Source organism: Cebidichthys violaceus, unplaced genomic scaffold (assembly GCF_023349555.1).
Source record: "Cebidichthys violaceus isolate CVI_PGR_0920_01 unplaced genomic scaffold, fCebVio1.0.p SCAF_130, whole genome shotgun sequence".
Lineage (NCBI taxonomy): Eukaryota > Metazoa > Chordata > Actinopteri > Perciformes > Stichaeidae > Cebidichthys > Cebidichthys violaceus.
Window position 1 is genome coordinate 92,812 of NW_027176297.1, and position 10,381 is coordinate 103,192.

Genomic DNA, 10,381 nt, shown 5'->3' on the forward strand with positions numbered 1-10,381 from the left:
TGAAATCCAAAACTTTTCCTCTCCCTCATTCCCCGCCGCAGCCGTGTCGTTCACCGACGATGAGAAGGAGCAGCTGAGGAAATTCACCAGCCGCTCGTACCTGCTGGACAAGACGTCCCGTCACCAAGTGTGGCTCGGCCTCGTGGACATTCTGCTGGCTTACTGCTACGAAGCGCGCTCCACGGAGGGCGAGCACAACGTGAGTGCGTGTGTGTGTGTGTGTGTGTGTGTGTGTGTGTGTGTGTGTGTGTGTGCGTGTGCGTGTGTGTGTGTGAAGAGGCGACTCCTCCGAAGCAGCACTTAGCCTTGGATGACAAAGCCCTCGATCCTCAAATCCTTTAGACCCCCTTCCATTTCATTCAGAGCCTTAAGAGATTACCAGCAGATCCGGGGGGCTCAGTCCGGGCCTCTTTGTGTCAGTCCTCTTAAGGTAGCCGCAGCAAGGCAAGGTGAGCGACGGCTGATTTCATCGTCGGAGACGGTTCATGTGTGAAGTACCAGCGATGGTCGATACAGCAGAATGTTGAATTAATACATTTCATTTCCATACGAGTCTAGAACAAGCCCCCCCCCCCCCCCCCCCCCGTGTATTTGAAGGAGCTTACAGCCTGCTCTTTACTGTGAACATGCCTTTTTGTCTGAGCAGAATTAATTGTACTGCGTGTCTCCTGTCTTTTTAATTGTTCCGGTGATAAGTGGTCCCCTTCGTCCCCCGCAGGTTGAATCTCCGTGGACGATCAGAAAACTCAGCGGGACTCTCTGCTGGCTGGAGGTGAGTGGGGGAAAATAAAGGACCAAATGAAGTTCTGTTTCATTCCCGTCCCTAGTTCAACTAATCGGCACAAAGACGCATGCTTAATTGTCAGGAAAGGGAAGGGAAGGGGGGGGGGGGGGGGGGGGGGGGGGGGGGGGGGGGGGGGGGGGGGGGGGGTGGGGGGGTATAGGAACAGGGCATGCTTTCCACTGAAGTGTGCTCCACAAATCGTTGTCCAAAGCAATGAAAAAGAAAACGCATGAATATCATAATCAAATTTAGATTATTATGTCAGTTAATTGTAACTAATGGATGATTCAATTTGTGGGTTAAATAAATACTATTGGTCCATTAATCCTAATTAAGGTGATCAAAACCTTTTGCATGATATTCAGGTGCGTTCAGCTTGGCTTACGTATTGCTTTTTCGACGCGTTTTAAATATTCCTGTAACACCAGTAGAGACGCTTTGGAAAATCACACGTCTTCAGGTCTTGGGCATGTGCCAGAGTGTTTGCACACATGTAACACCTGTCCTTATATAGTGTGTATATAAGGGGGGGTGTTACTTACGCTAATGGTGAACAATCGGCCACACGCCTCCATGTGTAAGATCAAGTGATATTTGTCATTCAGCACATCTGGGTAACAGCAGATGTGGATTAAGAAGTTAAGTTTGGTGCATCTGGAGTTGGCTTCTCTTCATTTTAAGAGAACGTTGCTGCATGAGGGGGGGGGGGGGGGGGGTTCGACATCTTAGCCCATGTGAACAATAGCAGGACAACATGTTTTGTGTCAAACTGGGCTCCGTTCACACGAGATGATTTCGTAGAGGTTTGCGTTTTCCACATTGACACGCCAAAGCAGCGGGGAATATTTAAATCTCCGCCTCCTCCCGGGGCTCCCGGCGGCTGCATCCAGCGCGAGTGGTTGATGGGATGCTTTGTTTTGACAGACAAATGACTCTTGTTTGCAACCTTTTTATTCGAGTGTTTTTCCTGCTCCCTGTCATCTCCTGCTTTAGTATTTCTGTTTAGTCAGACGCACAAATCGGGTGTTAACGTGGTGCTTTCATGTTAAGTGTTCGGTGTTCAGCGTAAACATGAACATGAGATCAGTTTGGATTCTTTTTACGTTTAAGGCAACAACAGGCTTGACTTAAACATTGCTTCCTTCACTTTTTAAGACAAAATGTACAAATATAAATGTAGATATACATTTATTGAAGTGTCTAATTTATTATTTATAGAATGAATCAGACACTAGCAGCAGGAACTACAATTCAAATTCAATTGTAAACCTTTTTTAATACAGCGATAAATCAACAGAAATTAAAATACCAGTATATAATGTATATAGTATAATGTAAAGCAGAGGTCTTCAACAGGGGGTCCGTGACCCCGAGGGGGTCTGTGGAGGTACTGCAGGGGGTCCGCGAAATATTTGGTTGATTAGACCTTTTTTTTTTTTCTTAAAAAGATAACAGGTATGTTTATGCATGGCAGTGGTACTAATAGGCCATCACTCAATTTCGTTTCCACATTTATGTTTAAAATAAAAACATCAATTTGAATAGCTTGTCTGCATGATTATCATACAAGGTGTGTTCATAAATGGCAGTGGCACGGCCACACTACTCACTGTACCTTTAAAATAAAAACATGAATATATGAACCTGTGTATTATTTGTATAGCTTAGTATTGAATGCACAATAACAAGGTATGTTTATACATGGCACTAGGCCCAGTCTAATATAAAACACAATTGTATACAATATATATAATAGGGGGTCCCTGCTCCATCTCTCTATCAGTTTGGGGGTCCTTGGCCTGAAAAACGTTGAAGACCCCTGTTTTAGAGGAAACGGTGCAAAGTTACATCATTTCACTTCAGGTTGATAGCAGACCACCTCAAGGTGTCTCTCAGAGAGAACCAGGACATTCTGATGTAGCATTTCAAATTAAAGCCCTTCAAAATCTCATTCACGAGCCAACTTCAAATCACATTCATGAGACAATTTGTCTAATTTCAGATTTGATTTTAGAGCAGAGGTCTTCAACAGATGGTCCGCGACCCCTAGGGGATCCGCGGAGATACTACAGGGGATCCGGGGAATTTTTGGTTGATTAGAACCTGTGCATTATTTGAATAGCTTAGTATTGAATGGACAATAACAAGGTATTTTTAGACACGGCACTAGGCCCAGTTTAATATAAAACACAATTTTATACAATCAATATAGATAGATAGAATAGATAGATAGATAGATAGATAGATAGATAGATAGATAGATAGATAGATAGGGGGTCCCTGCTCCATCTCTCTATCAGTTTGGGGGTCCTTGGCCTGAAAAACGTAGAAGACCCCTGACGCAAAGCATTGAATTTAATACATCGGCCAAGAAACCTGACGTCTTTGTGTGTTCCATCCTCGTGACATAAATTGCCGTTCACGCCCGGCATCAGAATGCTTCTCATGTAAAGCTGGGTTTGTACTTGATGGAAGAGGTTTAATAGGAGGCCCACCGTAGATACTCACGGCGTATGTTTGGATTTGCAGTTCAGCATCAGATTTTTGTACATGTCGACAACAAGAAGGGACGTACCGTACTTAATCCTGCTATTCCCACACTGACAGTTGGGGCTGTGCACGCGCTTTACTGGACTAGGAGACTTCTTCCTTTCATTTGCTGCGACACAGAGCAAACGATTATGGCGAGAAGGTTTTACTAGATTTATGTCACGAAAAGGGAGAAAACGTAGTTATCAACAATCTCCACGGGTATCAGACACGCAGTGTTTTTCCCGTTTCCGCATTCCCATTTCTTCTTTAAAACGATACCATCAGCTGGACACTTCCAGATAAATATACAGATCATACACGTTTATGTTATGGCCACCAGTTTGAATTATTTCATATTCGTTTATCATGTCTTGGCAGTTTGGCATGGGGGACATGTCTAAATACTACAATTCCCATGAGCCTCGGCAACCGTTGCAATGGAAAAGAGGCCCATCGGATATTTGCCTACATGTGATTTTCAGCCCTTAGCCGCACACGTAACATTTCTGCCGTAACCCCCGAACGAACGACCAGAAATTAAATCTCAACTGACCGTTATTAGCAGTCAATGAAGGCTGTATGTCGCCCAAAACCTCTATTGTATTTGATTCTATTATTATTGGCGCCCAAGAGGATTGTGGGTTGTTGTCGCCAGTTGTTTTCGTGCTGTTGACAGCAGATGCATCTGCCTAGACCAATTTTTTTCAAAGAAATGTTGCACATTGGAGCTCACGCCGCACTACAGCTGTGTGATCAAATCATTGTATTATAAACGAGCCACCGGCTGCCCGGAGGGAGTTTTGGTTGCCGGGACCTTGACCACAGTTTGAGTGTTTTTGTTTTTTTTTGTAGTTTCCGCCGCCGCGGTGAGAGTGGAGTTCAGAACTCTCCACCTGCCTGGCAGCCCTTAACTGCTCGTCAGTCAGTCAGTCAGTCAGCAGAGCTGTCGGCTCCCATTGACAGTCCGCCTCGCTCTCCTCCACCTCCTCCTCCTCCTCCCTTCCACTCGTGCTCCACAATAGATTCCTCTCCGCCTTTTGACTGCCTGTCTGTCTGCGTGTCACCGCTGAAATCAGTTCTGCTTCCTCGCTCCGTTCTCCCTCTCTCTCTCTTTTTTTTTCTTTTCTTCTCGCTGTCTATCTCGCTTCCCTCGTGCCTAACGTTCGCCTCCCCGCTACACAACTTCGCCTCCCTCCTCCCTCCATCTGCTGCGTGTTTACTTGTCCTCAGTCGACTGCGCCGGTGCGACTGCGAGCGGCTCCCCGCAGCAGCAGACCTTATTTACACTCGTGCCGAACAAGCCCGAGGGAGAGCATGATCCCGGATGACACGCACTCGAGAGCTCGCAACACATCCCTAACAAGCCACGAAGACAAGAAAGAAAGAGAGAGAGAGAGAGAGAAGCGCGAGATGACAATCTCTGCCTCTGTCGCAGAGGCCGCCTGCGTCCATTAGTGCAGAGGAAATCTTGAGAGTGAAGGCAGTGATCGGAGAGATGCAGCAATTAACGGGCCGGCGCTGCAGAGGTGTTTTAAGATCTGTGAGGCCACTATTTTGCCAGGAGTTGTTCGGGAGTAATTAGCGCACCGGCGGCTGCAACCAATGGCAACCGGTCTTTAAAACCAAAACGAATAAAAAGGAGAGGAAGGAAAATGTTCTTGGGCTTGAAATATATGGCCGAATCAAACCGTTACTGTCAGCTGCATCTCCACTTCCTTCTCTGATTGAATAAAAAGCGTGGTCTGTTTTTGGTGCTGGATGGCCGTCTTGACTTTCATGTTCTCTGTTCTGCAGACTTACAGCTCCTTGCAGGACGTCCTGGTGTCTTTTGGACGGAGGGTTTTGTGCTACCCACTCTACAGACACTTTGCGATGGCATCGGCGGCTGTTCGTGACACAACTAAGATTTTGCAGGCAGGTGAGTCGCCAAAAAGGACCCCCCCTCCACCCCCCATACACACACAAGCCTTTGTTTTTATGTGCATTTTGCAGCGTTGCATTAGAAAAGCTGAATGGAAACTGCTCCAGGTTTTTCCGATCGCTTGAGGTGGTTTTTTGCCTTTTCTCTAAAAAAAGTTGATGCGCTAAATGGCTTATGGAAACACCTTTTACTGAATAAATTGTGACGTAGCCAACATTAAACTCACATGACTGATCTGGTGTCTCTACTGTCGGCGTCTTCTCGGATGGTCCCATAACTATGAAATAGATGCTGACGTGAATTAACAATTCAAACTTGCCCAATTGAAACAAATCCCTAAAGATATCTTTCCATTTTTCTCTCGTTGATGGTCAAGCTGACTATTTTTGTTTCCAGTGCGCAACCCGGGCGGCATCCTCCGTTTCTGCCAAGTAAAGCCAATGCAAAAGTGTCTTAAAACGTGCATTCTCTCTACTCACCAGCAGGGGGCGATGCCAAACGAGTCGGCTGCAAAAAAGGAGTCTGATTGTATAGAAGTCTATGAGAAAAATGACTCTACTTCTCACTTGATTTATTCCCTCAGTAAACATTGTAAACATGAGTTTATGGTCTCAATCTCTCGTTTCAAGTCTTTTTCAATACAGCATGATGTTCATTTAGTAAATCATGGTCCATAATAATTGATAGCTGTCATTCCAAATATGGTAACTTCCGTTCATTGGTTGCGGGGGAAAAAAAACAAACTCAAGGCTTCAAAGGTGACTGACCAAACTACACTGTAGCAGAGTTTATTCGCCCCAAACGAGTTGATAAAAACGCGCTTTATTTTGCATTCTTTGTTCTTAAAATTCCCGGCTACTGTGCGTGTAAGCTGCTGGAAAGACTCCTTGACTCTTTAGCCGCATGCCTTCGGGGCACATTGTCAGAAGCAGCCTTCCGGACGGACAAGAGTTTTGGAGAAAGCGGTTCCTGAGCCAATGTGTGTTTTTGAAAGTAATATTCCCCGAGCTAAACAAGAGAGTGGCCCCACTCCCACCACCTCGGGGAGAGAGATGTGGATTAGTGGAGAGAACGGACTGTTGACTTAGATATCTCAAATCCCAGAGTAATCTTTAAATCAAAAAGCCCCCACGGACAGATGAAACGCTGCGGTGTAAACACACTCGGGGTGTGTGAGGGCTAAGATTATGCCGCTTGTGATGATTTTAACGCTGGTAAATGACAGCAAATTAAAGGCCTTTTAAGCTCCAGATTAGCATTTCCGCGCCTCATTAAGTAGGAAGATGAGTTGATCAAGAGAGCCGGGGAAACAGCAGCTGGAGTCACTCTTCCCCCTCACCTTCTCTCTCTTACTTCGGAAACACGTTTTCCTGCCATAACGTCGGCTTTATTTCTGTCTATTTATTAAGGCGGGAGGAAAAAAAAAACACATTTTACTATTGTTTTTTCGCTCACGACTCATAACCTTCATTATTTGCGAGCATTAGGGAAGTCTGAGTAACGGGGCTTTTCCTTAATGAACTGTAACGCCACAGTAATTCAGCCCGGCGTGTGTCTGAGGCTGTGCTTCCTCCCAGCATTGCTTTACACACTAATTAATTCGTCGGGATAAAGCAAATGGAAAGGCACGCTACAGTTTCGAGGCACTTCATTTAAGTGGCCGTGAAAGGCAAACATTCATAGGTATTAGCAAAACAAACCCATTAACGGCAGCGCACAGGTTGAGGCCTTTCGAGGAAATGTTATCCGGTGGTTGGGGGGGGGGGGTGTAAATATTTGAACAGCCCTCAGGAAGCAGGTGGAGGAGCTCCTTGAGAATACTCTCCAGGCTGCCGAAGTCGTTGTGACTAAAGAGCTACAAGACGTGGATGTGGACCTCAGTGACACACAGCTGGTATTAAATGCTACAATATGTGCATTGATTTTTAAACTAGATGGTCTGAACTAGATTGTGATGTCAGTGCTGTGGTCACGGCTGGATCGCCCTGGTCCTTTAGACACCGGATGGAGATGTGCCTCTCCTGACTTTAAAGCACATCATCAGTGGCAGAAATCAGACAAATGTCCTCCTGCCGCCTGTTCTTTGCTCTCCGAAATTGAAAAGTGAGATGAATGAATATAATACTAAATTGGAGAAATGTTCATCTGAGTCAAGAAAGAATTTTAGCTCCCACATCTCTGGAAAGTACTGTCAGTATTATTTATTTGATCAATGGAACCACTAGCCCAGGCATTAAGGCAGCATTCAGTCATCAAACCAATAAGACTTCATTCTACTCGTGATCACCGTTTCTCTCTTTGCAGATGACAAACTTCTGTTTTTATCCAATGTGCAGCAGTCCTTCACCGGTATTCTTTTAGATTTTTAAAAGGTTAAAATGACTTTTTAAGTAACAAAGTCAACTGGACAAAGTCTGTGTGATGTTGGTGTGAACCACAATATTATTCAAGTTCAAACAATGAGCACTGTTCAAAGAAATTTGAATCGATTTTTCAGCCCACTCAATTCCCTCTGTCACTATTTCACCTAGAAGAGATTTTTACGTTATCTTTTGTCGCTTCCACACATAGAACAATCTCTCTATTCATTGTCACGGCCATGACAAAAGAGTGAGATGCACACAACCAAGCGAATTAGCAATTTATTTATTAACTTAAAGGCAACATAAGAGGTAAGCTTAAGCTAACAGTGGCGTGTGGAGTCAGTACGTTCAGCCGTGTAGAGAGTCGTCACATCTTATGGAAACGCAATCCTCCCAAATGAAAGAGTTAACGTCGAGGGAAATCTGGCGTCTAATGATATGAAACTGTATACCGTGCTTTACTACGGTGTAGGGCTGTGTATTGGCAAGAATTTAGCAAGGCGATAAAATGTATTTATTTTTAATAACCACCATATGCATATGGGAGATAGATTATCACACTGCTAACTAGCGGTCGGGGGTTTTAAAAAAACACACAAAATGAGCCATTTTCTGCCAGAAATCGAATCGATAAAAATGTGTATACGTTGTTTTTGAGAATCGATACAGTGTCGTAGAATACAACATAAAACACAATATACTCAAGTGTATCAACGTCCTCTTCTACACTTCTACTGCGTTCAAGCTGATCCAGTGACGATAAATCTATTCCATGGCTTCCAACAGAAAATCCAATCCCTCTGAAACGGATGTTATTCTCACGTTTCTGTATAATAGACGATATAAACTAAGGTGCGGTCCAATCATAGCACACCTAGTAGATATATGGTGTGACACATGAGACGTGTTTCATACCATGTATTTCTTTACATATTATGAAACGGATTCCCACAGCTGGATGAACGTGAATGTTGATGTACTCATTTCATTTGGGGGGGGGGGTGTGTGTGTGTGTGTGTGTGTGTGTGTGTGTGTGGGGGGGGGGGGGGGGGGGGGGGGGGGGGGCTGCCGCTTCGGCAGTTTTTGGAATCTCTGCAATTTTCGTATTTTTGTCCAGAAGACACAGCAGGCTTTGTTTTTGTTCCACTTCACACCCACCTCTGCAGCTATACAAGGCTGCTCACTTGGCAGCCATAAAGGAATTACTATTGTATACATTTGGATTTTCCCCCACTCGTCGGATATAACCTGCTCGCACCTAATCGAGACACCATGCATGCTTCTTTGGGGTATCTTCAACAAGAACATCAGTGTTGAACAGAAAGCGAAAATCTTTCCTCTGACTTCCTAAAAACAACTCATGAATCTTCCCTCTGAAAAATAAGTTGGAAGCGAGTTTGTGTGTGTTTTGCCTCACGCGAGCCAAGTCCTGAATTTGAGTTCCCCTGCATGCGATCCCATTCTTAAATGAGAGCCAAATGTTTGCTTAAGGCTTTCCTCGCTGGAGTGCGCAGTTTATTTTGATACGTCTGGAATGTCTCTGGACAATGCCAACCGGCTCGGCGGAGGTGCAGGGGAGCAGTTTTCTCCTTCGCCCCCTCGGTGGATCGCCGGCCGCATCGCGAGGCTATTTATACGCCTGATTGGAGGGAGAAGTGCTGAGGCTTTGTTTGTCTTGTCGTACGCTGCGGAGGGGGGGGGGAGGGAGTAATCTGCAAGAATAACAAATAGAGATTCCGTGTGATGCCTTTGTGGTGTTGAAAGCTAAAATGGCCACATGACGCTGCAGGTGTCGACCATAAACCTTGTCTTTAAACCTCTTGATAAGATTTATTTTAAAGGAGAAGTTTTCTGTGCTTTCGGTGGGCGTAGACAAAACTATAAGCCGTTTCTGTACTGTGTATCTGTTCACCCATGTCGCCCATATTTCCTCAATAGCATCTACTATGCAGATTATTATTTTTTTTTTACGTGCCACGGTTTTGAGATATTCATCTTAATTTCTGCTGCCTCCAACCCCAGAGTTGCATTAAAAAAAAACACAAATACATCTTCTTTAAACGCAGGACATTTTGCATTCAGGACGGGGGAACAAAGTAATCTCTTAAATGGTTTTTTTGTTGTTGTTGTTGTTGTTGTTGTTGTTGTTTTAGCGTAAGCCCATTAGTGTCTAATTGGTCTGTAGCTGTGTCCATATTTCACAACACATATCAATACCAAGAATTTACTCAAGTAGTTGAAACGCTTAAGCTGCGAGTCAGAGTGGGTGGCAGATCCATACTACAGAATGTAGGATGTGATCGCACCTGTGTTATACGCTGTGGTTTGCCCCCCCCCACCGGGCCTTGAAGGCCAGACAGGATTTTTAGAAAATGAGAACGCCCCCGAGAGCTTCAAGCTGTGTAGTTAAGTGGCCTATATTGGATTTAATATCGTGCGCACACACACACACACACACACACACACACACACACACACACACACACACACAACACTCACAGTTTTTTTTTTAACCTCACTGGATTGAATTATTGATGACTGTCAAAAAATAAACATTTTAAATCGGGCCCTTGGGTTTGTCAGATCACAATGATTCAGATTAGGACTGCCGTGATGCTGCATGGGAACACTTTGAATGGCTGTCAAGTGTGGGGGGGGGGGGGGGGATCATCAAACGCATTCAGTGCTATTTTTGACAGATCAAGGCAAACACATTTTTGACAGAAAGTCTGAGCAGAGCCACCATTAAATTGACAGACTTGAAAACGCCAAAAATAGAGT

General features: G+C 44.7%; 1 protein-coding gene across 1 annotated transcript in view; it reads left to right on the forward strand.

Annotated features, from left to right (window-relative positions):
- The window catches only part of shq1 (SHQ1, H/ACA ribonucleoprotein assembly factor), a 22,037-nt gene that overhangs the window by 8,740 nt on the left and 2,916 nt on the right, over nucleotides 1-10,381 (forward strand). The window contains exons 8-10 of the mRNA XM_068708027.1: nucleotides 42-199; nucleotides 719-772; nucleotides 5,111-5,238. Coding sequence (XP_068564128.1) covers nucleotides 42-199; nucleotides 719-772; nucleotides 5,111-5,238 — 340 coding nt within the window. The remainder of the gene's footprint in view (nucleotides 1-41; nucleotides 200-718; nucleotides 773-5,110; nucleotides 5,239-10,381) is intronic.